Source organism: Martes martes (assembly GCF_963455335.1).
Source record: "Martes martes genome assembly, chromosome: 14".
Lineage (NCBI taxonomy): Eukaryota > Metazoa > Chordata > Mammalia > Carnivora > Mustelidae > Martes > Martes martes.
This window is the reverse complement of record NC_137902.1, coordinates 56,420,590-56,447,978: the sequence shown is the minus strand read 5'-3', so window position 1 is coordinate 56,447,978 and position 27,389 is coordinate 56,420,590. Positions and strand designations below refer to the sequence as shown.

Below are 27,389 nucleotides of genomic sequence, written 5' to 3'. Positions count from 1 at the left end.
GAACAGGTGACGGAGATAGAATGGGCATCTGGTTTACGGGCTGCAGGATGACTCACAGGTTCTGAGAACAAGGGTTCATGCACTCCGTGTGGTAGCAACATGCCTGGTCAAAAGGCATGGGCCCTTTCTCTCTCTGGGGTCAGGACGGCTGTCCCCTCCTTAGCTTCTGTGCTTCCTGCCTCCAGAATTGTCGAGTTCCTGGGCATTACTTGCCTGTGAGGGTTGCTATTCAGACCCTGGAACAATTTTAATTGTTTAGTTTAATCTCTCTATACCAACATTAAAATGAAGAACAAAATAAAACAGGAAGGAAGGAGAGAGGAGGAAGGAGGGAAGGAGAAACCTAGCTTCTTTTCCAATTCAGTATATTGACATTGTTTGACCTATTGAAGGAGAAGGAGAAACCTAGCTTCTTTTCCAGTTCAGTATATTGACATTATTTGACCTATTGAAAACATTGGGCTGAGTCTGGTCACTGACCTACAAATTGTCCACTCATAAGAGAAGGCCTGGCTAGGTTTTCAAAGTGTACTTTTTACAGTTGAGTAAGTCAACATTACGAAAAGGGAAAATGTTACCTTTAATCCCAACCCCCCGCCCCAAACACTGTCAGATTTGCTCTGTGAAAACCCTTATAATATGTTTCTGTGAATATATCATACCTACAATTCTCAATTTTGTGTCCTTCACGTATTGTTAAATTGTAACCACTTATGTACATTTCTCCCATTTCTTCATAATTATCATTCTACCATCTTCTAATATTCAGTCCAGTTGGATATTCTGTGATTCCACCTTTTCCCTCTTCGGCTACTTTATTTCCCCCCAATTTTTATTTAAATTCTAGTTAGTTAACATACAGTGGGATATTGGTTTCAGGAGTAGAATTCAGTGATTCATCACTTACATACACTGCTCATCATAACTTGGCTACTTTCAAAAACATTTTTTTAACAATGAAGATAATGCTTTGAAAAACATAGGGATGGATTTAATGTTCTCCATCTTTGGGATTACTCTAAGGTTAGATTTCCAGAACTGAGATCACTAAGTCAAAGAGGTGAAGCTTTTTATGACTCTCAATTCATATGGGACCTTTGGACTAAGCAATCTCTAAAGTCACTTCTGGCCCCCACATTCTGTCATTCAGCAGATCTGAGCTTACAGTTTTGAATTTGTTCTTCCCATGTTAAATGTGCTGCTCATCAGCTCTTTTGTTTAGAAGATAATCCTGTTTTATGGTTTCAGAGTCTTACCAAAAGTGTGCTTGGTTTTCTGTAACTCAGATGCCCTCTCTTAGTGCCCCCAAAGAATGCACCTGTCTATGTAGGCCCCAGATCACCTGTTTGGATTTAAAATGTAGCTTTTTTTTTTTGCCCCAGCATATGTTTCATTCTTCCCTTCTAGCTACTGTACCAGGGCCCCTGGGAGGTACAGAGAATAAACAAGAAACTGTTGCTAAGTGGATATTCTTTCTCTCATGACTTTAACTTAGTGAAACAGCAGGAGCAGGAACCCAAAGTTCTGAATGATTCTGTTAAACAGCAGGGGGCAAACGACCCCAGCAGAGCCTCAAAACCATGCTTTCTATGGGAGGGATAATACTGCGGGTTTGCTGGAGAAGTTCTCTCTATTCTGGGGCCGCGTAGCACATCTCACCCTTCCCCAAGTCCTAATTACTTGGGTCACATCCCTTCCATCGGTTTTCTCCGTGTTTGTAGCTGTGCCAACCAATTAGTCATAAACAGACTCAGGGTGAACAGGAAGCTCTTAATGAAGCATGACCTGGTTCCATCCTGTCTCTTCAAATACATTGAAAGCTCAATTGTCTTTTTTTTGTTAATGGCTCTCTGATGGTTTTCTGGACTGTCTCTGGCCCCCAAATCCCTGGAGACTTGGGTCTCAGGATTGGTCTCCAGACTGAGCTGGGATGCCTGCCCACGGGGCCTGGCTGATGGCTAGGACCTATCCCATGATACAGGTCATGTGACCCCTGCACTTCAGGTGTAATGTCTCTGTTGGGCTCCTGTGTCGTGCACAGAGCTGTGAAGCAAAACCAGGCAGTGGGGCAAGGAGTATGGGGACTGCATTCTAGTCCCAGTGCGCCACTCACCTGCAGCCGTCCCACTGCTGCGTCATGGCTCTGAGCCTTGGGGTCCTCACCTCTCAATCCGAAGCAAGAACTCTGGCCTCACTAGGCTACCTCAAGCAATATCAGGGAGATTAAATGAGGTGACGTATGTGAAAGCACTCTGTTGACGTCAACGGATGTTCTTAGCTTTAAAGAAAAGCGTGGGAGAGTGATTCCTCCAGGAATGCACTGACATCAGGTCTCCTTGTGACTTGGATGGGTAGAAAGACTGCTCAGTATGTGTATAAAGCAGGAGGGGCAAATACAGGGGATCTCTGCCACTGTCCCTACTCTTGCTCCCCTCAATAATCCATTCCAGTGAGCCCTGGGAATTCAGGCTGCCACTCCAAATGGTTAGTGTTAGCATGAGGAGGAAGTTGGTCTGCTGTTTCTGATACGACACTACCTTCAAGTGGGCTGAGCATTGCCATAGTGATGTTTATAACTTCCCTCGATTAGGGCAGTGGTCCTTTGCCCCAGTTTCCCAGCTACTTGAGTGTCATCCACCCATTTCCAGCAGCAGTTTGAGCTGGCTTTGAAAATTAAACTTCATCTTAATTAGAACAATCTCAGTTAAAAACAGAATGAAAATTTAAAGAACGAGAATTTACAGATTACAGTTGGAAACTGAATTGAGCTCTGAGCTTCCTAGCAGCCCATAAACAAAGGGAAACAAATTTGGCTCTATATGGTCATCGTTGTAAAGGAAAGGTTCTAGAAAGGTTCTATGCTTACGAGCTTAAGGTTCAAGCTCTAGCTAGTCTTTTGCAGTGGAGAGGCAATGGGACAATGGTGGAGACCCTGAACTGGGAATCGGAAACCCTGAATCCTCTGTCGCTTTTGCCCCTCTATTGTCCCATCAGAAAAATGGGAGAATCCTTTCTACCAGAGAGTTTGCTCTCCAGAGGAATAAAATCCTACCTCCCAACCTTCCATTCCATTCTGTTCTTCCAGCTCTCCACCTTGTCTCCAGCTTGGTGAGGGGTCAGGTAAGGAACCTTTGGGATTCCACATCATGAAGCTCTCCCCAAAGTCAGAAATACAGCTTCATGATGGGAGTGGGAATTGACAGCCTTGACTGAAGGACAGGCCTCCCCCCGCCCATTGCCCAGCAGGCATCCCTGGTCACCCTGACTTCTGTTGTAGGTGGACAGGTTCCTGTACCACATGCGGCTCTCCGATGAAACCCTTTTGGACATCATGGCTCGCTTCCAGGCTGAAATGCAGAAGGGCCTGGGGAAGGACACCAACCCCACAGCCTCTGTGAAGATGCTGCCCACCTTTGTCAGGGCCATTCCAGATGGCTCAGGTGAGTGGGGCTAGGGTCTGCCAGGGACCCTGATCGCCCTGCTTTCTTCTTGGCTCCTGTACCAGGCTTATCTCTCCTGCCTTCTGTGCATACTCTTCCCCAACTCTCTATGCTTCTGTCCATTCAATACCAAAAGTTTTGAACCAAAGTTCAAATATATCCTGCTTTCTTTTCTGCATGTCTTGGCACCACACATTTTGTCTATTTACTTGCTGGAGTATCCCAACATTCTTCCCCTCATGAATACCAACTTAGCTTTTCAGTCTCAGGATAGAGGTCACCGCCTCCATGTAGGAAGTGTCCCCACACTGGGTTAGGTGCTCATCCTGACTCCTGCTGTGTGTGAGTTTCCCTACTGGGTCAATGCTCCATTAGAACGGAGCCTGTGTCCTCTTCACCATGGTGTTCTGAGCACCTTGCATGGTGCATGATGCCTACTAGGCCCTGAAATATTTGCCAAATGGAAGATAAATGGTATTTCATGCCTAAGTATCTAGATTCTAGGTCCAAGGTAGTAAGTAAGAGAGACAACATGATGTGGTGGAAGAGGAAATAATTCAAGAAACCGGGGCTCTAGTCCCAGCTCTGATATTTCTTAGTGTCCTTTGGCAAAATGTTTAGGTGTAGTTTCTTTATCTGTAAAATGAGAGAGTTGACCTCTGTTTTTGTTTTCTATTGTTGCAATAACGAATTATCACAAACTTTGCTTCTTAAAACCATGAAAGTTATTCTCCTACAGCCCTGAAGGTTAGAAGTTTGAAGTGGGTCTCCTAGGGCTGTAATCACAGTGTTGGCAGGGCTGCATTCCTTCTGGAAGCTCTAGGGTAGAATCTCTTTCCTTGTGTTTTCCAGCTCCCAGAGGCTGCCTGTGTTCCTTGACTCATGCCCCTTTTTATTTCCAAACCAGCCGGTTAGCTTAAGTCTCCCTCTGAGTCTGACCCTTCTGCTTCCCTCTTTCACGTTTAAAGACCTTGTGATTACAGTTAGGCATACCCAAATAATCCAGGATATCTCCCAACCTCAAGGTCAACTGATGAGCAATTTTAATTCCATCTGTAACCTAATTTTCCCTTGCTGTGTTAACTAACATATTCATGGATCTGGGGATTAGGATGTGGACATATTTGGGGAACTATTACTTTGCTGACCACAGCCTAGAGACCTTTAGTGGGAATCCACGAGGTTCCATCCAACTCCTCCATTCTCAGCCTCTGGGCAGAGCCATAGGAGGGATAGGAAGTAGTATCTACCAGGAGCCTTCTGTGGTCAGGGGTGTTAGGAACTCACTGTCTCACATAATCCCTACAAGAGCCCTGAGGTGTAACTGTTATGCCCAAGTCAGATGAGAGCACGGAGGACTAATGTCAGGGTCTCAGTGCTCTGACCAAGCTCCAGCGGGGGCTTTGGGGCCCTTGAAAGAGCAGGGGCTGAAGTCTGGGGAGCTCCCAGGGACCTTGATTGGAATAGCCAGGTCCTGGACCCCACTGGGCCGATGACGGAGGGGTCACAGTAGCATCTACCATCCAAGAGGTCCCTGGGAACTGTGATGGAGGAAGCTTCTTCCCTCACTGGTGGGTAGGTGACTGGGTTGGCTAGGTACCCCTCTGGAGGGACATAAGCTTTGGAGAGAGACCATCCTGCTTTGAAATCTGCTGAGTTCCAGACACTCCTCTATGAGAGTGCTAAGGGGACCGTGGTCCTTGACAGGTCATCCAGGGCCTTTCAGAGTAAGCTCCCGAGTCATGGGTGTGTCATGGGGGAGGGGGAACTAGGGCGAAGTCCTCCAGGCTTCCTGTGCTGTGGCTTCTCCTGCCGAGCTGTGTCCCCAGAAGCAAGGGAAAGTGACGGTGAGGGCCTGGAGAATGCTGGGATGGATGAGTCTTCTGGCCCTGGCTGCTCCAGGAAGGTTTGGAAGTGAAATGAACCAAATTTTAGAAGCCCCCTCCTCAGGCCAGGAGGTGGTGCCTCTCCTTAGAGCCTCTTGTCACATCATAAATCTCACCAGTGAGCCTGTTGCATGAGGTCTTGGGGCCCAGAGCCTCCACAGCAGGTGGCCTCAGTAAGTCCCAGGACCACTGCAGTCCTGTCCGCATCAGGGTTGTTAGGATCAGACGAAGTCATGTAGAAGGAGTACTTTAAAATCTCCAAAACATTGCCCCAAGCCTTCTGTAGCTCCTGCAAGCTGGTGGTATAATTTCATGGTCACTATCAAACAAAAGCCAACAAATAAAGTGGGGCCTCCATTTCAAAAATGTATGCATTTTCCAGAGAGATCCTGAGTTCACCTACTCTCTCTAGTTTTCCTCCTGTCATCCAAACCTACCTGAGGGGGGAAACTGGTAGAGCCTTAATTCCCTCCAGCCTTTCCATCAGGGAGCTGCGGTCCACTGTTCTTAAAAAATGCCTGAGAAGTGTTAGCATTTGTGCCTCACCCTCTAGCAGCCACAAGGGAGAGGGGACTCTGGCTCTGCAGGGAGCAGGGATCTGGGACCCTGACTCTGGAGACCCGACTCCAGCTGCTGCTACTAAGGTGGGGGGGGGGGCTTAAAGGGGAGCCCAGGGAGCCCTGATGTGCTCGGCTGATGGGCCCAGGGGTCTGCCCTAGGACAGGGATCCCCTGCTCGCCCCCTGGAACAATTCCTAAACATATAGTTTCTCAGATCTCTCCCGTGGAGAATCTCCTGTGGAGATTCTGGATCTCCAGCACTGTCAGTCACTGCTGCACTAGGGAATGGAACAGGTTGAGGAGAAGGAAATCCTGAAGCCACTGAAAGTTCCCAGGAGCATTATCTACAGAGGTGGATCATTACCTTCTTATTATTAAAAAAATTTTTTAATGGAGATATAATTGCCTTAACATTATATCAGTTTCAGCTGTACAACATGATGTTTGTACATACCACAAAATGATCACCACAATAACATTCAGCAACATACAAAGTTACAAATTTCTTTTTTCTTCCAATAAGAACTTTGAAGATCTACCCTCTTAGCAATTTTCAAATGTGCAACACCTTCTTAGCTGTCGTCACCATGTTGTGTGTCCCAGCCCCATGATGGGAGGTCATAATAATTGTAATAATTGCTGTAGAGATCCCGACGGCCCTTTGGTGGCTGTTGCCTCTTCTTCAGGCGTGACCTCCCTCCCTCAGCGTCCAAGGAGTCCTTTCTCTGGGGTCAAAGTCGCAGAAGGGATCAGGCCAAGTGGTTTCCAGGAAATCCCCTGTTGAGTCACTAGTGAAGCAAGGTGCTTGCTTGCTGATAAGGGTGCCAGAGGCCAGAGGAAGCGAATCTGTGCTACGCTGCACACATTGGAGATGACCTCCAACCTGAATTTGCAGCCCAGGAACCTCCTCTTCTATGAAAATCTCCCAGTCTATCCTGATTGGTGCTGGAGGCATTTTCCCCAAATCTCACTCAGAGCTGGGCACACCCTTGCTTAAAATCTTTCTGCAGCTCCCCTCACCTTCTGGAGAAAGCTCAAGCTCTTCGGGGTGGGCTAGTTTCCCCAGATCCTTCCTAGTTTATCCTGAGACTGCATTTCTGTCCTCTCTCCTTCCTCAAAAGTAGCCTCCACCCTCCCTATGTGAGCTCATTCCTTGGCTGGGTTCCTCTACCTTGGACCTGCTCTGGCTGGCTGCCTCCCTCCCTCTCGTTCTTCTGCACTCAGTTCTGTCCCACCTCTTCTGGGGTTTAGAGAGCATTCCGTGGGCTGCCCTAGCACCTGGCATGTTATTTGGCACAGAGTCGTGCTCAGTGAATGTTTGTGCATTGACTGTGTGATCTGCCCTATTTCCTGCTCAACAAGGTAACATCTGGGAAAACATCTCTTGCTTGGTATGTGATGAAAACAGAAGTTGCACCGTATTAGGTCCCTAGATTCCCTCCCTGAATAATAAATGGCTCCATCAGGCTTCGTTGGTGGCAGATCTAGGGAGATAAGAATCTTGCTTTCCAGATAATCTCCACAAAAACAAAAGATCCAGCTGGCTGGGTCTGGAAATGATCAAGGCCCGCACTGCTCTGACTGTGGTCCACCCACCTGCAGCAGCTGTACCTGGGAACCTGTTTGGAAATAAAATCTCCAGGGCTCCCCACTGGCATATGACTCTTGAGCTGGGGGTCATGACTTCAAGCCCCATGTTTGGTGTAGAGATGACTTAAATAAATAAATAAACTTAAAAAGAAAAACAAAAGCAAAACAACACCAGAATCTCAGACCCCACCTCACAATCTGCATGTTAAAATTCTTAGGAGAGTCACGTGCACATTCAAGTTTGCAGAGCGCTGCTCAGGAGGGCCTGTCTCTGGCTCTCTGATTGCCACAAACAGAGAACTCAGTCGAACCCGGTGAGGAAAGGAGTTCTGTTTTACAGGGATGGAGAGCAAAAGGGGGACGTACAGGATCTTGTGGGACTCTGAGGGCAGGAGCTGTGGTCCGCTCAGGTTGCAAGCAGACTGGGTGGGACTCAGATTTTCCCCTGTGGTTTTGGCCTACATACATGGGGCCACCTTGGCCACCCAGCTGACCTCTGGTTTGGGGGATGCTTCTACTTCTGTCTTTACCACAAACTAGCAATTCTCACTGTTTTATTTCACGTGTCACACGGAGTAAATCTGAATGGCCAGCTGGTCCCTCATCCCCATGGAGCTGTATCTAAGGTTACATGGTACAAAACAAGGCCACTGGGGAACCAGACCTGTGGTCCTAGAATTTCACTCACATGTGCCTTGGGCATATATCATGCCATATAACGATACATACCGTACCATATAATGTACTTTATAACGCTTGGTACCTGTCACCACTTTTCAGGCACAGATAGTTCTGTACAAAGGATTGTGTGTCCACAAGTGTGTGTTCTTATCCCGTATCTGTGGCTGGTGCAGAAGGCTGGCAGGCATCCTGGCAGGAATCCTGGCTGGATCCTGAGTTGAAGTCACCAAAGTGGGCTGCCTCGCCTTAACATATGGGTCATATCCACCTTTTTCTTAATAGCATCTGTCTTGCACTGGGCTGGGTCTGATCCCAAATATGAAGATCCTTGGCCCTGTAAGGGCCATCCTTGGGTCCCTGTCTCTTTACCCTCCTGGGGTATTTCCCATCTGTCCAAGAGACTGAGGCTTGTATGGGGCTGGTTTCCCTTCCCTGCACGCCTCCCTGCCTTTTCCTCCTGCCTTACCGGCACTTTGCCCGCACTTGGAATATCAGCTCCCTCGGCCTGGTTGGGGCGTGCTGGACTCGGCTCCACCCTTGAGGCCCATTTCTGATACCATCTGCCTGAAGTGGGATCACATTGGCCTTCTCCATGTTCATGCCCTCCAACAAGGCCCGGTGGGCAGATTTGGGTCACACCCCAACTTCTAAAGCTGAGCTGGCCATAGAACAGCCTTCATTGAATGATACCTTTTTTTTTTTTTCCCATAGAAAATGGGGAGTTCCTTTCCCTGGATTTTGGAGGGTCCAAGTTTCGTGTGTTGAAGGTGCAAGTCTCTGAAGCGGGGAAAAGAAAGGTCCAGATGGAGAGTCAGTTCTACCCAACACCCAATGAAATTATTCGAGGGAATGGCTCAGAGGTATGGGGCTGTCGGGGGGAGGCCTTGACATCAAATTTATAGCTGACCACGCCTTAACCCAACGTCCTGTGCTTTCTCTTCTCTAGCTGTTTGACTACATTGCTGACTGTCTGGCAGATTTCATGAAGACAAGGGGGTTGAAGCATAAGAAATTGCCCCTTGGCCTAACCTTCTCTTTTCCCTGCAGACAGACTAAACTGGAAGAGGTAAGGTTCATGACCAGGAGGGAAGAAGCCGTGCAGGGTTTGGGGTTGGGGCTAGAGAATGTGGGCATGTTCAGGAGTCAGGCTGGGAACAGGAGAGATCAGCAGGAGTCTTCTTGTTTTGTTTTCTTCTTTTTTTGTGCAGTGAGGTGGAAATGTTAGGCAGAGAGCTCGTAAATGCAGTAGCCTTGATTTTGCATTTGACATGGGCATGGCACATGGCAACGGGATGGTTTTTACCCCTTCGTTCTCAGACTTGGTTGCATGGGGATCCCTGGAGGGCTTGTTAGACACAGACTGCTGGACCCTGTCCCAGAGATTCTCAATCAGTGGGGCCTTAGATTTGCATTTCTAATAGCTTCCTGGGTGATAGATGTGGATGCTGGTGGTCTGGGGACCACACCTAGCACCCTGAACATAGCCGACTGGAACAAGAGCAGGAAGGCTTGGGGAGTTTCCCTTTCCAGTGAGCTCTGAGGAGGAGGCTGCAGGTGGGGTCATTGGAGGGACAGTGTTGGGACATACAGTGTTGGGACATACAGTCTCAACTGTGCAGCTATCCAGCGGGAGGTCTCATCTCTGTGTGCCTCATACATTCAACTGATAAACAGGGAGAAATCAAACCCAATCTTATGTCAGTCTGCAAGAATAAATAAGGGGCCATAGGAAAGAACAATGAGCTTTCTGGGGTCAGGGAGTCACAGTCAAGAGTCAGGTATCCCCAGGCCACACCGGTCTGGGGTGGGGGCCCATGGTCTCCTCCTGCACGTGCCAGTCATGATGCCCAGCTTGTGGTCCATTCATGGAGAACCTTGATATCCCAGCCTGCCCTAGGATGTATTTGCTGTTGCTGGCTTGAGCCATCATCAGTGGGGAGGAGTGGAAAAAAGAATGGGTTATCATATCCCACAGACTTGTCTTTGAATCATGGCTCAGAGCAAGCTGTGTCCCCTGGGCAAGTTCGTAACTTCTTAAGCCACTTGTTTTTCCATCTGTAAAACGGGTAATAACAGCTCCCTGCCGGGCTGAGGGGATGTTTAGACCAGACTGTGCCTGTTGCATCAGTGGTAGCCGCAGCGCCATCACAAGGACTGTCCCTATGTCAGTGGTTTCTTGGTGCTTTTGTACCTTGTCCCCTGCCTCAACAGATGTTTCTGGAGGGCAGGCACTGTCTTATATTAGTATTTTTTTTTTTAAGATTTTATTTATTTATTTGAGAGAGAGAGACCACAAGCACAAGGAGGTAGGGACAGAGAGAGAGGGAGAAGCAGACTCCCCGCTGAGCAGGGAGCCCGTTACAGGGCTCCATCCCAGGACCCTGGCATCGTGACCTGAGCTGAAGGCAGACGCTTAACTGAGCCCCCAGGCACCCCTGTTTTATATTCTTCTCTACCTGCAGGGTCTATAGCATGGTGTCTTGTATTTTATAGGTGATTATTAACTATCTGGCAATTAAAGGTACAGCCAATCATTTACTTGATTCCATTGAGTGGGAACTAGCCATGATCTATCTAGACAGGCATGGGTTGAGGTTCTCATTTTTATTATTTTATAAAAAAAAGGATGGGACAAAATTAGCATGAAGAAGTGTTTAGAGAATGTGAGAAGAGGCCGGGCTGAGTTGGGCTGTGCGGTGTCGCTGTCTTTGCTGGCTGGAGGAGCAGAGGTCCCGGAGTCCGCAGAGGGAGTGGGAGGAAGAGTGGTGGGTATCAGGCCCCAGGATAGAGATCAGATTCACCGAGTAGTTCAACGGCTCTTCTCTGTGCTCAGAAATGGACACCCCAGGAAGGAGAATGAGACCTCTCAAGCTCTGTTGGGGTTCATTTGAGTTTGAGAACCACACCTGCGTATTTTCTTGATAACTGGGGGGTGACTGTATGGTTTGTTTATCCAAGATTTTGGCATTTTTCTAAGCCAAATCCCTACCAACATCTTTACGTAGTAATATTAATAATAATAGTAGCACTGTACCTTTGATTTGGACATTGTATCTTGCAACGTGCTGAACTCCTTATGTGTATTATCTCATTAAAATCCCAAGCAGTCATACGAAGTAGATATGATTATTTCCATTTCATATTTGAGAAAACAATTGCAGCTCAGAGATGTTAAGAGACTTGCCCAAGGCCACACAGCCAAGAGCGGCTCAGCCCAAACTCACCAGCTCCTGCCCGCACCACCTTTCCAGAAAGACACAGCTTTAGAACTTTGTTTAAAATACCACCAAGGTGCCTGGAAGCATTTTGACCCATTTTGTGCCATTTCCCAGTAAGGATAGTCAGTTTAAACATTTAAACCAGGGAAGAGTGCTTGATTATATCAAGAAAGCAAAAAGTGCTTTTTCTCATCAAAGTCTAGTTGAATTATTTGCATTTTATAAGATTTCCCCCCGGACTGCCTTTCAGTGAAGTCTAAAGTTAAGTAGAAAAACTTCAGCCACAGGAAATGTACTAGTGATAACAACTAAGTGTGGGCACAGCCGTTTCATCAAGGCTGTGCTGTGGATGTAGGCTTGTGACACCGAAATAAGGGCTCTTGGGGAAGGTAGGGCTGTTAAGTCATCTGAGTGCAGGAGGAGGTGGAAAGGGGAGGCCCTCCTGAGGAGGGGGAGCTCTGGAGGTTTCTTTGTGAAACTAAAAGATGATGAAAGAAAATAAGAGCCTGGGAATTAAGACGGGAGGTCACTTCACTGTTGTTTTGTTTTGTTGTTTTTAAATGAGGGAACAGAAAAGTCTTAGCAGAAGAGAAATTTCTGTGTCTGTGTGTGTTTCTGATGATAAAATGTAATACTTTTCAGTATAGAAGAGAGAGAGAGAGAGAAGAGGGTAGGATTGAAAAGTTTAAAGAAGAAGAAATCAGAAACACCTCTAATCCCAACCTTCAGGAGACCCAGTACTTGAATTGTTGACCTTCTAGTCATGTCTATACTAAATACTGATGTTACGCTGTTTGCATAGTATGCATATGTATGCACAGTTTTAAGAAATATAATAAGGTCCTTTAAAATTTTCCACTTAACTGTATATCACAAGCATTTATTCTCCACTCCCCCATACACCCTGCCTCTAATACATACCACATTGTCCCTAGCAGCCTTTTTTGGGGGGGGGTTGCCCTCTATCTCACGAAGCAGGGATGTTCCCATGACCTATGAAGGAAGAAGTTAGGGAGGGCTGCCACTAGGTAGCGCTGTGGTGCAGGGAAAAAACCCTGGTCTCTGGTCTGGAGTCAGACCAGGACATTCCAGTTGGACTGTGCCCTTCACTCACTGTGAGATCTAGAGCAGTTTCCTTCTTCTGTAAATCTCAGCTTTTTCCGTAAACTGAGAGGACTTGGAGGGCATGGTGGAGAGTCTGTGAGTTCGGGTTCAGCTATTTTTTGACTGGGTGGCCTTGGGCAAATCTCTTAATCTCCAAACTTTTCTTCTAGCCTCAAACATTCTGATTATTCGCTATTTTACAAAACTCTTGGGAAACACCGTTTTTAAAAAAAATTTTTTTTTAAAAAGTATTTTATTTTTTAATAATCTGTACACCCAACGTGGGGCTCGAACTCATGACCTCGAGATTAAAAGTTGCATGCTCTACCGACTGAGCCAGCCAGGCGCTCTAGGAAATACCACTTTTATGCAAATAATTGATAACACAAAGAGAGAGCCATTTTTCTAAGTTGAACTTAGTTCCCAAGGGAGTCCCGTTCGCTAACACCGTGTTGGTTCTGTTTTGTGGATCTGGCAATCCATATGCATCCTGTGTACATAATGTGTATCTACCACGGGCCGGGTATTCCCATCAGAGCATTCCTGTGATAGGGGCAGGGAAATGAGGGTTCTCCGTTTCACGAACGAGTAACTGAGGCTCAGAGAGGTTAAATGACTTGACTAATGTCTTGCTGAGTCTAGGTCCTCAGGCATTGTCCTGTCTGCCATTCCGTATACTGTTGCAAACTGCTCAAATGAAATAAAGATGTTTACATGGTTAGAAAAAGCCTCTGAAGGAATTTTGAAAGAGTTGGGGGTGATTCAGCTTCAAGAGGAGAAGCCCATACAGATGCACTTCATGCTTGAGATTTCTGCCACTCATTGTCAGAATTTCAGAACTGAGCACCTTCTTCATTTTAACTGGCTCTGAAATCTTCCCCCAGGGTATCCTGCTTTCATGGACCAAGAAGTTTAAGGCACGGGGAGTTCAAGACGCAGATGTAGTGAGTTGTCTGACCAAAGCCATAAGAAAACACAAGGTGAGGGGTTCGCCTCCCTGTCCTAGCCCCTTTCTCTCCCTGTGGGGTTTCCTACTGTGTCTGTCTTGGAAGGAGAATCAGAGAAGGAATTGATCCTGGGGCAGATCTCACTGTGGTATAGGTGTGATCAGTTGTGACCAATTTGGGTAAACTCACTGGTGAGCCTCGGTACATGGTGCTTGTTCCAGTGGCCATTGAAATGTGAACTCACACTTCCCTGGGCCCTCCCCAGCTGCCACAGCCCCTCAGAAGGTCTTGGTTAGACCCCGTGCATGTGTAATGCTCTAATCGCCTTTCCTTTCTGAGCTTCAAAGATCAATTTCTTTCCAGTCTGGCTGTCTCTCCTATTTTCTACTCTCTATTCGTGGGTTATCTTTATTTGTTGAATAAATTTTATGATAATCTAAACTGAAAAAGCAAGATATGCTCCTTGCTGAGCTGAGAAATAGACAAATAAATCCAACTTATTTGTTATCCTGACAGTGAGAGCGGTATTTTGATGGATACCCTTCTAGTCTTTTTTCTCTCTAAAGATGCAGTCATAATCTTTTGTAGCCTGTGTTTTTCTTTTATTGTTTCATTTCACTTTAGAATGTTCCCCCAAACCTTGGGGAACCATATTACCTTGGGGTAATAATCCAAGTTGACTTGTCAACATAGGAAGCCCAGATGAGAAATCCGTGGTGCTGCCCATGGAGAGGACTTGGCGGAGGCTGGTTAAGCTGTCCCCATGGGCGAGGGAGGGCTTTGCTCCCAGGAGAAACATGCTTTCCTCGGGGGTCTCTCCAATAAAGGCTGGATTCCTGGTGGTCTGTCCTCATATTTCCATTGCACAGAGGCCTTCAGCCATAAGGCAGGACCTTGGGTTCCACTCTTCAGTTCCCAGCTGCCCTTTCTTTCTTCTAGAGCCCTGAATCTGACAGAGGCCCTGTCTCTTCCAGGTAGGATCTAGCAATTGTCTCATCAGCTTCACAGCTCTTGCTTCCTCTCTGGGAAAAGATAAAGGGATGATGCCCCCTTCCCGCCCCCTGACGCCCTCTGGGACTTGTGTTCCATCAGGACATAGATGTGGACATCCTGGCCTTGGTCAATGACACCGTGGGGACCATGATGACGTGCGCCTATGATGATCCCTACTGTGAAGTTGGTGTCATCATTGGTAATTCAGTTTGACTTGATTTTCCAGGTCGGGAAAAGGGGCTAGTCTGGGGCTCAGTTTTAGCAAACTGAGTACATTCTGTGGGAGGGTACTGGCACTTTCTGTTCATGAGACGTAACGTGGAAAAATGGAAAATGAATGCATTCATTCAACAAGCACCTGCAGAGTGCTTCTTGGGTGCTAGGCCCTGTGCTCTGCATTGGGTTTGCAGTGGAGGTAATTCCTGTATTCCTGCAGCTTTCAGTGGGGAGCTGGGTGAAAGGCCTGAAAGGTCCAGACAAGTAATATCAGGTCATGGTTGGTGTGATGACAAGAGGGAAGCAGGCTGAGGAGACTGAGAATGAGTGTGATGGGGGGAGGGGTCATGGCAGGTCTCTCTGAAGGCAACATTTCAGCAGGGACCTCGGGGGATAAGGAGGAAGGAACAAAGTGGAGATGGAGAGGAAGAGAGGCCTTGGCTAAGCAAAGAGGAGACCTATGGCCTCTGAGGTGGGATTGGTCTGGGATGCTCCAGGAACCCTAGAAGCCGGTGGTGGCTGAACCGAAGTGACTGAAGGCTGAGAGGACTGGGCTCTTCAGGCCAGAGAGAACGGATAGGACTGGGCCGACTGCACGGGACATGGGACATGGTCCCTGTGCGGTCTTTGGCTTCCATCCTGAGAGGAGGCAGGTAGCAAGGCCCTGGAGGACTTCGGGTGGGGGTAGATCAATGGGATATGCATTTTTAAGAAGCGCATTTTGGCCTCTGCATCAAACAGAGAACTGACTCTTGCGGGCAACAATGGAAGCAAGGTGACCAGCCAAGAGGCCATTCCCCTGTGCACATAGGACATGGTGGGGTGTCGCAGCACAGTGGAGGTATCTGCTGGGTGGTCCTCAACACCTGAATGGCAGGGGGTCTGCCAGAGGCGTCCGTGAGAAGGCAGTGTGGGGGACCGTAAGCCGGGTGGATTGGGTTTATCAGCTGTTCTTGAACAGATCCTACCGTCTCCACGTCCCTCCCCGCTACTGGGAAGAGTTTTCTGAATCGCTCCTCAGCTGGACGTTCCCAAAGGGCAGGATCTTTATACCTGAGGGGCTTGATCTGCCTTCCCAGTTCCTGAGCCCCACAGCTCAGCCATGGGATGGGCACCTGCAGCCATGGCTTCAAGCCCCGTCCACTGCGTCTCAGCGACGGTGTCTGGCAGACTGCAGATCGGCTGCCACACCTAAACTGTGTCCACGCTTTTCTTAGAAGAGCTTTTTCCACGTACTGCATTACATTCCACTTCTCTCATTTCTTATTTCTCATGTTGGCTTTAAAATCCTCAGACCAGAGCATCAGGCAGGGGAAGACACTTTAAAAAAATAATTTTTTAAGCAGCTTTGAGCTGTGAAAATTCTCATTTAAGGTGTACAACCCAATGATTTTTAGTAGATGTCGAGTTTCCTGACCGTCACCACGATCCAGCTGTAGAACATTTCCATCATCTCGGGGGGTCTCCCACGGACTGTCCATTTGTAGCCACTCCCCAGTATTCTCGTGCTTGAGGCATTTCCTTGGAGGGATTTTGTGTTTGAGTAATGGAATGTTGCTTTCTTATGTGATAGCTAATCGCTGTCAAAGATAAGGATGTAGCTTCTGCTGGGAGCAATTTGTGGCAGGCCATGAGTAAAGAATATTTTTAGTATCAATAGAGAAGAGGCTAAGTAGCTTAGGGAAAGGATTAAAAAAATTACTGTGGGTGGGTGAAATTTTTTTTTTTTTAATTTCCAAGGTTAGGTTCACTCATCCTCGTCTTTGTAAATGTGCTCTGTCAGCTTTCATCCATATTCATGGGACTTCCTCACAATCAGCTCCATTCAGGACAGCAAACCATTAACATCTGAGAAGTGTAGACTTGACATATCAGCTTTATTCCTCATGAACTCCCAGGCTTGCCAAAGCTGCTTCCTTCAGTGAGAACCGGCCCGGGAAGTGGATCAAAAGCACTTTGTGGTACATTCAGAGGGCTCTCAGGCACTTGAGAGGTCTCTGTGTCTCTGCCCAGCTGGGAGCCTTTTGGTCTTCGCCTGTTTGCTCTGATCCCTTGTGCAGGCACTGGTACCAATGCATGTTACATGGAGGACATGAACAACATCGACCTGGTGGAAGGCGACGAGGGGAGGATGTGCATCAGCACGGAGTGGGGGGCCTTCGGGGATGATGGGGCTCTGGAGGACATCCGTACCGATTTCGACCGGGAGCTGGACCTCGGCTCTCTCAACCCCGGGAAGCAGCTGTGAGTCCCCTTGTGCTGTCATCGGGGCGTTGGCATCGGGAAATACCCAGTCCCTCAGGTACACCTTGAATGTGGGAGGCTTTCCAGTGGTGACCAGTTACCTGTCACAAGGCCAGCCTTGGGTTTTAGTTTCATTGGGCACCTGTGAAAGTGAAGGCAAGGAGATGGAGTGATCTCCTCTAGGTCATAACCCAATTCTAATTCAGTCCCTATTTCTAGAGTGTGAACATGTGGGGCAGGGGGGCTACCCCTGGGGACCAGGTGATTCTCGTCCTGCCCTCTCCGTGCCTTCAGACGCGCTGCCACAGAACAAACCCTGTGCAGCCCAAGGGAGCAGGACCCAGGGAAGCTCATAGGTGCTGCGGTGCCTTCCCAGCTCAGGTCTTGGGGAGTCTTTCTCGGCTCTCACCCCATGCTCACCAGGAGAAGAGCTACTGGGGGTCTGCGTCAACTCTGCCTGCACGCTGAGCCCCCAGAGCTGCACGTCTGAGTTTTCTTTCCTTTCTATGCACGGTGTCTTACACGTTATTGGTTCTCATTAAGTGTTTGTTGAATGAAAAGACATTTAAAATTTTTTAAAAAATAATTTCAGGCTTACAGAAAAGTTACAAAAATGGTTCAAAATTCCCCTTCACCCAGATGCCTTAAATATGAATATTCTTTCTCTGTTTCTGTGTATATGTATATACATACACATATACACAAAATGTCTGAATAAAATTACTTTTTTGAGCCTTTTGCAACTAAGTTGCAAACATAATATTCCTTCACTCCTGAATACTTCCAAATGTATTATCTGCAAACAAGTATAGTCTCTCACAGAACCAAAGTATAACTGTCAAAATTAGGAAATTAACACTTAATCAGTTCTAATATCTAATTTACAGACCTTACTCAAAATTCATTAGCTGCCCCATTAATGTCCTTTATAAAACAAGAAAAAAGGAATGATCCTGGCCCAGGCTCTGTTCAGGATCACACATGACAGCTTGTGGCTTTCTCTTGAGCCTCTTTGAGCCTGGAAACCCTCTGTAGTATCTCTTTCCTTTTCGTGAGCTTAAAGCATGCAAGCCACTTATTAAACAGAATGTCCCTCAACTGTCCGAGGTTTCCTCGTGATTAGATTCAGGTGTGCATTTTTGGCAGGACTATTACAGAAGAGACGTGGGCCCTCCTCAGTGCATCATATCTGGAGGCCCTGGACGTTTGTTCATTCCTCGCTTTGCTCCCCCAGATCACTCGGCCGGGGGCTGCATAACAGGTTCTTCTCTCAGAGCTTGTTACTATCCCTTCTGTCATGAATACATACCTGGTGAAGAGATACTTGGAGACTATGGAAATATCCCCTTTCCCATGAACTTTCACTCTTTATTTTGAGCATCCGTTGATGAATTTCTAAATTCATCGTCTTTCTTTGTTGTGATTCTCCTGTAAACCATGGCTTTCCTATCTCCTCCATCTATCTGTTTATCCTCATAGGAATCCTCATAGGATTCTTTCTTTTATTTAATGGGGTATCATTTCTTCCTATCATTATTTATTTTGATGCTTGGATCCACATTTGGCCAACGGAAGCCCCTCCAAGCTGGTCCTGTGTCCTTTCGATGTGTTCTCATCACTCCTTATGGACTTCCCTATTTTCTGGCCCTGTAAGATGTTCCAGGCTTCTTGTACATTTGTCTAGCCGCAGCCAATTTTCCAAGAAGCTCTGGTGAATAAATACTTAAAGTGCCTCCTAGAAGCCATTCAGACAGTAGCACTGCATGCCCAGAAAGCAAATTTCTGCTTTGGACATCCCTGCTCCCCCAGGCACACACCCATTTCACCGGTGACACAGAGCAGTTATGGCCCAAGACCATCATCACCCTCATCACCCTCACTCTCTCCATTTCACCTAAAATAAATTTCATTCCCCCAAACCCAACCTGGATTTCTTTTGATTATCTTCTGTTTCTGCAATGTTCTACGACTTTCTCTAATGAAATAGATAAAGTTGATTAGATAACAGGTTGTCCTTAATTTTGTGCCCTATTCTGTTGGGAGAATAAAAATCATATTTAGTTGTTTGCCTGGGAAACAGTTAGTCATTGCTTGTCGGATGCAGATTCGGAATCAAGGTGTAGGCAGCCCAGTGGGATATTTCATCCACACTATTGGAGAGCCTTTCAAGCCCATCTCCCAGACACAGCATCTTTCTTTCTTGGCCAAAAGCATGGCGTAAGCATTGGAAGCATCTGAAATTTGGATTTGTCATGCCATGGTTGGTGGTCTGGGGGGCACCTGAAATCCCTGAGGTTGAGATTCCTTATGCCTAATATGAGAATGGTTTTCGCATGGCCAGGGGTGATAAAGATTCTTGGATTCAAGCACTTTATGAGCAGGAAGGAATCACAGATCTCCTCTAGTGTAGTTCTCTCCTTTTATGTTAGGGGAGTGCAGTCCAGAGGAGACAAGTGAGCTTCCAAGGGCATCCGAGGCTGTGAAGGGGCCTGAGGCCCCCTGACCCATGGAGTGGTGCTTCCATTTCTCATGACCCTTGACCATGGGCCGTGGCTCATGGGCCTGGGCAAAGGATGCTACATACCCATAACCATAGCTGTTACTGATCTGTTCACCAAATCGTAGGTTTGAGAAGATGATCAGCGGCCTGTACCTGGGTGAACTTGTCAGGATCATCTTGCTGAAGATGGCCAAAGCAGGTCTCCTGTTTGGTGGCAAGAAGTCCTCTGCTCTCCACACTAAGGGCAAGATTGAAACACGGCACGTGGCTGCTATGGAGAAGTAAGCTGCCGTCTGGGTCCCTTCACTTTGTATCTGCAGCGGGTGAGGGTGGGTAGCCAAGGCGTGGTGTGCTTATGGCAGTGACACAGCAGAAGGGACCAGATCCATCCTGATCTTCAGCAGGACACCTTCAGACCTGGGCCCAGCTTTGGGTGGGTTAGCAATGCCGGCTGCGACTCGGATGCGGCTTCTTGCTGGTTTCATCGGCCAGGGAGTCTGCGGTTGGAGGCCTATACCTTTCTTATATTTTGCTGCCTTCTTCCTCCTGCCGTCACCACCCGAAGTGGTGACTTAAAACTTTTTTAGGGTCCCAGATCCCTTTGAGGATCTAAGTCAAATTCTGGACCCTTTACCACAAAAATGCATGTTTATACTCAATTTTGCTTATAATATCGGGCATCCTTGGGCCCATTAGAGGCCATGCATGTCTAAGTTAAGAGCTCCCGCTGTAACAAGAGGCTTCTGTACTTGGTACTGTTGGGGACTGGCCTTGGCTTTTGGTGACTTGAGGCCTCACGCATAGGTCCCTGCGATGAGGAGATGGCTGGTGAAGGCGACTGCCTCCAGTCCACTCAGGGTCCTGTTCCGCAGGCTTAGAAACCCTGGCATTGGCCTGAGCTTTGCAATCAGTTTAGATTCTGAGCTCCGCAGGTGGCCTCTGACTCCTAGAATCTGTGCAGAGCATGGCAGAGACTGAGTTTCTGTGGAAGGCAGAATAGTACAGTCAGGTCAAATCCTGACCCTTGCACCTCCTAGCTCTGTAACTGGGACAAGTACCCCACTCTACACCTGTCAGATCTTCAGACGAGCACCTGGCACATAACAGCTCAGTGAATGGTGGTCGCTATGATCATTGTTGATACGGTTTTCGTTATTATATCACGATGTGCCAGCTTACTTGTATTCACAATCCCAAGAGGCGGGAAAGCTGGTTCTCTAGGGAACTTCCACGGGATGGAGAACGGTGGTCCTCCCATTGCCGTCCCCTGGCCAGGTATAAGGAAGGCCTTGCCAATACAAGAGAGATCCTGACAGATCTGGGCCTGGAGCCTTCGGAGGCCGACTGCATCGCCGTGCAGCACGTCTGCACCATCGTCTCCTTCCGCTCGGCCAACCTCTGTGCTGCGGCCCTGGCCGCCATCCTGACACGCCTGCGGGAGAACAAGAAGCTGGCGCGGCTCCGGACCACGGTGGGCGTGGACGGCACGCTCTACAAGATACACCCTCAGTGAGTGCTGCCTGCGCCCCACACCCTGGTCCACCCCCGAACAGAGACCCAGCATGCTCTCCGAACTGTGCTGCTTTTCTGTGGGGCTGGAGCCAACCACGTCCTCCTGCTGCTGAGTTTCCAGGGGAAGGAGAGACCGTATGCCTCTAGCTGGCTGGTTATTTTGGGGGGATTGTTCTTAAAGAAATGCTCTGCTAAACCTGACTAGAAGGGCATTCACCCAGACATTTATCCATCTGTCGATCTATCCATCCAGCTATCTATTACTATTGAATACCTACTGAGATTGGAAAATAAAATACACTCAGTTACAGATGGGGAAAGATCTAAAGGGCAGAGGTTGCCAAGTTCACAGGAAGGATATTGTAGGAAAATGCAGGGAAACGAGAATTTCCCAGGAGGAGGGAGTGGGAGAGCCCCTCTGGCTGACAAAGGTAGTATTGGGAGTCAGGCAGGTACATGCTGGAAAGAGCTGGGGAAAGGACCCTTCCCCTTTGGACGCAGATGATTCTCAGCTAATACATTATGTGCAGACATGCCCTACTGATTGAAATATTAGTGATGAATAAAATAACCACTTCTTTGAGCCACCACCCTAGCTGCCCTAGCCCCTCCCCCCAAGTCAGCCCCTTGCCTCCCCATCATCCGGCAACTGAAGGGTTGAGCCCAGCCCAGCAAGGCGGCTCAGGACCCCCATTCCACACCTGTGTCTGTCCCCGCTGGCCAGGCCTGGGCCTTTATGGATGTTACACATTTTGCCGTCGCCCCTACCTTCAGATACCCGAAGCGACTGCACAAGGTGGTGAGGAGACTGGTCCCGAACTGTGACGTCCGCTTCCTCTTGTCGGAGAGTGGCAGCACCAAGGGGGCTGCCATGGTGACCGCAGTAGCCTCCCGTGTACAGGCCCAACGGAAGCAGATCGACCATGTGCTGGCTCTGTTCCGGCTGACTCGAGAGCAGCTCAAGGATGTGCAGGGCAAGATGCGGACAGAGTTCGAGAACGGGCTGAGAAAGGACACCCACCTGACGGCCACGGTCAAGATGCTGCCCACCTATGTCTGCGGGATGCCGGATGGCACAGGTGGGCCACGATCAGAGCTCCCGCCCAAACTCCTTAAATACAGTTAGGCTTTAATTTTTTTTTTAAATTTTAAAAAAGATTTTATGTCTTTGAGAGAGAGAGGAAGAGAGAGTACAAGCAGGGGAGAAGGAGAGAGGGAGAGAGAGAAGCAGACTATGCACTGAGCAGGGAGCCCAACTCAGGGCTTAATCCGAGGGTCCTGGGGTCATGACCTGAGCCAAAGGCAGATGCTTAACTGATGGAGCCACCTAGGCACCTCAGGTTTTTAGATTTAAAAGCCTTGTGTTCATGTCTGTAATGGAGGGAGGGGGAGTAGGGTAGAAAGTCAGTACAGTGATTCTATTTGCTTTGGTGGATCCCGGGCATTTGCAATGGACAAATACCCTAGTGAGGTCACATGTGTGTCTGCGTAGCTGAGAACATGGCATGTACCTCATGCTGCTGGTGATGGAAGCCCAGGCGTTGCCCTCGGAGCTGCCATCTGGACACTTGGACTCGTCTGGCTTGTCTCCTGCCTGCTACCCTGCCTCTCCTCTCCCAGGGCTTGGCTCTTCCTCTCTGCTCTCATTGCTTTCTGCCCCTGACTTTTCTGATGCTTGATTCTTCTCTGTGCTCAGCCAAGAGGAGCCACTACACAAGGGGGTCCGTTCTTTAGACAACTGACTTCACCTCTCTGAACTTCAGGGACCTCACCTAGAAATAATGACCTTTGTAAGATGCTCTAGATCTTGTACTTTGTTTTGGAATCTTTAATTTCACCTCATCCTCAGAACCACTTGGGATGTTTCACAAAGAAAAAAATGATTCCCATTTTATTGCTGCCAAAACTGAGACTCAGAGAGATCAGATGGCATCCTCAAGGTCGCACAGCTGCACCTGGGGACTCTCAGCAACAGAGATCTTTCCAGAGCCAATATCCTTCGAGTCTACATGGGAAAGAAACTAAGAGCAGTAAAAGACAGCGTTCAAGTGTTTATTCTTTCGTCCTTTTCATCCTTCTGCCTTCATTTTTTAATTTTAATTTTTAAATAAAGATTTTATTTATTTGAGAAAGAGTGAGAGAGAGAGCATGAGAGCGGGGTGAGGAGCAGAGAGAGACAGACTTCCTGCCTAGCAGGGAGCCTGATGCGGGGCTCGATCCCAGGACTCCGTGATCATGAGCTGAGCTGAAGGCAGATGCTTAACCGACTGAGCCAGTCAGGTGCTCCTGCCTTCATTTGTCAAAGTTCCATTAATCACCTACTAAATGTCAGGCTCTGGTCCAGGCCTGGTGATAGCACGGGAAGGGAAACACAGTCCCTACCGTTGTGGAGCCTACGTTCTGTTGGGCTTGCAGACAATAGACAAACACCATATGAGGCCCTGTAGCAGCAGGGGCTACGAAGAAAGATCGGGAGAAGGCTTTAGAGGGCTGGCTGGGAGTGATGTCTTTAGCAAATTCAGGAAACAGCAGAATGACCAGTGCAGACAGAACAGAGTAAGAGAGGCAGAGTGCAAGGTGAAAGGTCATATAGGACAGGCTCTGATGCTCCGCCATGTCAGAGAAATGAGAGATACTGTTGGGGTGGCCCTGGATGGTAATAGGGGGCTGGCCTTGACATGGCTTCTTGTGAGTCAGGAGCAGGTGTGGGAATCCACATGTGGGACAAGCAGGGGGCAGGAAGAACCCTTTCATGCTCATGGGGAATAACTCCTGTAGGCCATAGAGACAGGATGGAAACATCCCCCAGATTTCACTGCGGTCAGCATAGCCTGACTTGGATTCACCTTCAGAGGCTCCTTGAGCTTAAGCATCATATGCAGCCTCTACTAGATAACAAGAAAAGCGGGCTGGCCTGGGACAGGCTCAAAGCGCCATCCAGGGCTTGGAGGCTGCGCTGGGGGCCTGCCACTCTCCTCTGGCTCAGGAGCCCCCAAGGAAAAGGCTCCGAGACGGCTCTGTGTCGGCAGCTCTTCTTCCTCTCAGTGCCTCCACGCCAGTCCCTGCTCTGTACATGCTGGAGGAACGCAGCGCCCACTTTTTCCCCCACAGAGAAAGGAAAGTTCCTGGCCCTGGATCTGGGGGGAACCAACTTCCGGGTCCTCCTGGTAAAGATCAGAAGTGGACGGAGGTCGGTGCGAATGTACAACAAGATCTTTGCCATCCCATTGGAGATCATGCAGGGCACCGGCGAGGAGGTATAGGCGGGTTGGGGGAGTTCCACACCCCGGGGTGCCGGCCTGCCGGCCTGCCGCCCCACCGCCCCATGTTGCTGTTGGCCGGGGACGACTGCCCCTTTCTCCCCGCAGCTGTTCGACCACATTGTGCAGTGCATCGCCGATTTCCTGGACTACATGGGCCTCAAGGGAGCTCAGCTGCCTCTGGGCTTCACGTTCTCCTTTCCCTGCCGGCAGACAAGCATCGACAAGGTGGGACAGCTCTGCAGACTTGTAGGCAGCCTGGCGTGCTTCCCTCCTCCCCAAGAGGACTCTCACAGGGTCTGGGGCTCAGGGTAGCTGGGGAAACGTAACCAAGCCTTTGAACTATTTAATGTTTTCCATTTCTTATGTTCTATTTTCACCTTTAGGAAATAGCTCCTTGTATGTATACACACTATTTTTTTTAACTTTTAAAAAATTAACATATAATGTATTAGTTGCTTCGGGGTACAGGTCTGTGATTCATCAGTCTTACACAATTCACAGCACTCACCAAGCACATACCCTCCCCAATGTCCAGAACCAGCCACCCCATCCCTCCTACTCCCCACCCCCCAGCAACCCTGTTTGTTTCCTGAGATTAAGAGTCTCTTATGGTTTTTCTCCCTCCCCAGTTCCATCTTGTTTCATTTTTCCCTCCCTAACCCCATGGCCTCCTGCCCTGCCTCTCAAATTCCTCATATCAGGAAGATCATATGATAATTGTCTTTCTCTGACTGACTTACTTCACTCAGCATGATACCTTCTAGTTCCATCTACGTCATTGTAAATGGCAAGATTTCATTTCTTTTGATGGATGCATAGTATTCCATTGTGTATGTATGTGTATATATATATATACATATACATATATATATACACACATATATATCCCCCCACATCTTCTTTATCCAGTCATCTGTTGATGGACATCTAGGCTCTTTCCATAGTTTGTCTATTGTGGACATTGCTGCTATAAACATTTGGGTGCACGTGCCCCTTTGGATCACTACATTTATACACACTATTTTTAATCACCATATTGTGGTAAAACAGAGGCTCAGAGAGGTTAAGTCAGTTGTCCAAGTTGCCACATCTATAAACTGTGGTGGAAGGTTCCAACCCAGGACACCAGTGTGAGAACCCAAGCTCTTGCATTTTGCCTCTGGGGGAGACCAGCACCCAAAACCAATGTCCTGAAGCCATCTTGGCTATAATACACAGGACACCTATATATATAATTAAAACCCGCAAGTCAAGAAATAATGTCCTTGTTGTACACATTACACTCTCTTTTCTATCCCATCTCATTTTGGGTATGAGAAGCTTGAGCCACGCTGGTCTTATCTGATGGGTCAGTACAAAATCAGAACTGGAACAGATCTCTTCAGGGCTCTGAGAACACCATGGAAACACCCATGCCAGCAGCTCCTTCCTGCCCTAATTAATTCAGAGAATGGGGAGACAGGGGTTTAAAAGGCTGAATTATCTGGTCACACACCTAGCTCTCTTAAAATTAAGAATGCCAGAAGGCTAAGAAACAGAATATCCATTTCTCAAGATTCCATTTTTCAAAAATGTGCCGAGAAGGAGTGATCAAGGATGTTCACTACAGCACCCCTTTTTAATAATGAAACATGAGAAATCGCTCCCATGGCAGCAGAGGGTGACTAAAGACACTGGCAGAGCCATCATAAGGAATTACTTCCTCGATCTGTGTTTACCAGGCACACATGTAGTGGTGCTCAGTGCCGGATATGGTTCTAAGTGCTTCGCGGATGCTACCCGCCAGACGGGGAGGAACAGAGCGAGAACGTGGGTCTGGAAGCTGAATCTTGGCTTCTCCACTTACTGATTGAATGACCGTGGGCAAATTGTTTAACCTCTCTGGACCTTGGTTTCCTCATTTAAAAACTGGAGATAAAAATAGTACTTATTTCATAAGTATTCTTTATTTCTATGCAATTATATTTGAGGAACATTCTGCTCGGTGAAGACATGGGGCAGAGCCACATGAACTGATCTGGAAAGGTCTAGCAGACACATTATTAAGTAAGAAAACCAATTTCCAGTAGTCCATACACAGTGTGAATTTATTTTAAAATACACATAAACGGAGAGAAAGAGGTCTGGAGGGAGTCCTATCAGCCTAAGAGTAGAGGTTACCTCTCAGACTGGGGGGATGGGCAGTTAAAGGGGACTTTGTCCTTACCAGTAACACTTTAATTTTTTACAAGGGCAACATATTACTGTATGACTGCTGCCATTAAAAATTAATATACCATTAAGGCAGCTGTATGCAGCTGTCCACAGTCCTGAATGATCAATGAACCCCCAGGCACAGCAGCTCTTCCTGACCCAGGATACTGGGTCTCGAGGCCTCTCTCAGGAGTTCTGACAGGTTCATGGATACTCTGTTAAGAGGGAGGGGGAGACAGACGGACAGCTGGGAGCAAAGCCACTGATGGCTAGGGAGAAAAAAGAAAGACTTTAAAAAATATATTATTTTTTGTGTAATAGCAACATTTTCAACTGGGGGTGGTGAATCTCTGGTGTTCTATGTACATCCACCAGTGAAGGAACAAGGGAGCCAAACTCCCCAAGGACTTGGAGAGAAGGAGGGAGACCAGGGCTAAGGGCCCCAGGGTGAGATGGCCATCTAGCCCATAGGGGTGAGGGCACTGCCGTCAGAGCTGTTCACTCCTACTCCCACCCCAGCAGCTCTCTTAGCCTAGACGCCACAGCTAGACCTGCCCTCACCCCACCCCCAGCTCAGGCTGCAGAGTCTGTGGCTAGACTAACTCCGCCTCTGGCTAGGAGTGTAAACTTGGGCTTTCTCTTAAAAATGACAAATAGCGAGGGGCACCTGGGTGGCTCAGTGGGTTAAAGCCTCTGCCTTCGGCTCAGGTCATGATCCCAGGGTCCTGGGATCGAGCCCCACATCGGGCTCTCTGCTCAGCGGGGAGCCTGCTTCCTCCTCTCTCTCTGCCTGTCTCTGCCTTCTTGTGATCTCTGTCTGTCAAATAAATAAATAAAAAAAATGAAAAATAGGGTGCCTGGGGCGCCTGGGTGGCTCAGTGGTTAAAGCCGCTGCCTTCGGCTCAGGTCATGATCCCAGCGTCCTGGGATCGAGCCCCGCATCGGGCTCTCTGCTCGGCAGGGAGCCTGCTTCCTCCCTTCTCTCTCTGCCTGCCTCTCTGCCTACTTGTGATCTGTCTGTCAAATAAATAAATAAAATCTT

General features: G+C 48.1%; 1 protein-coding gene across 1 annotated transcript in view; it reads left to right on the top strand.

Moving 5' to 3' along the window:
- Positions 1 to 27,389, top strand: part of HKDC1 (hexokinase domain containing 1) — a gene marked incomplete at its 5' end in the record, with an annotated part of 41,352 nt that overhangs the window by 1,494 nt on the left and 12,469 nt on the right. Inside the window, 11 exons of the mRNA XM_080823470.1 lie at positions 3,278 to 3,440; positions 8,869 to 9,017; positions 9,104 to 9,223; positions 13,364 to 13,459; positions 14,519 to 14,618; positions 16,696 to 16,879; positions 19,505 to 19,660; positions 20,655 to 20,888; positions 21,666 to 21,970; positions 24,003 to 24,148; positions 24,260 to 24,379. Coding sequence (XP_080679596.1) covers positions 3,278 to 3,440; positions 8,869 to 9,017; positions 9,104 to 9,223; positions 13,364 to 13,459; positions 14,519 to 14,618; positions 16,696 to 16,879; positions 19,505 to 19,660; positions 20,655 to 20,888; positions 21,666 to 21,970; positions 24,003 to 24,148; positions 24,260 to 24,379 — 1,773 coding nt within the window. The remainder of the gene's footprint in view (positions 1 to 3,277; positions 3,441 to 8,868; positions 9,018 to 9,103; positions 9,224 to 13,363; positions 13,460 to 14,518; positions 14,619 to 16,695; positions 16,880 to 19,504; positions 19,661 to 20,654; positions 20,889 to 21,665; positions 21,971 to 24,002; positions 24,149 to 24,259; positions 24,380 to 27,389) is intronic.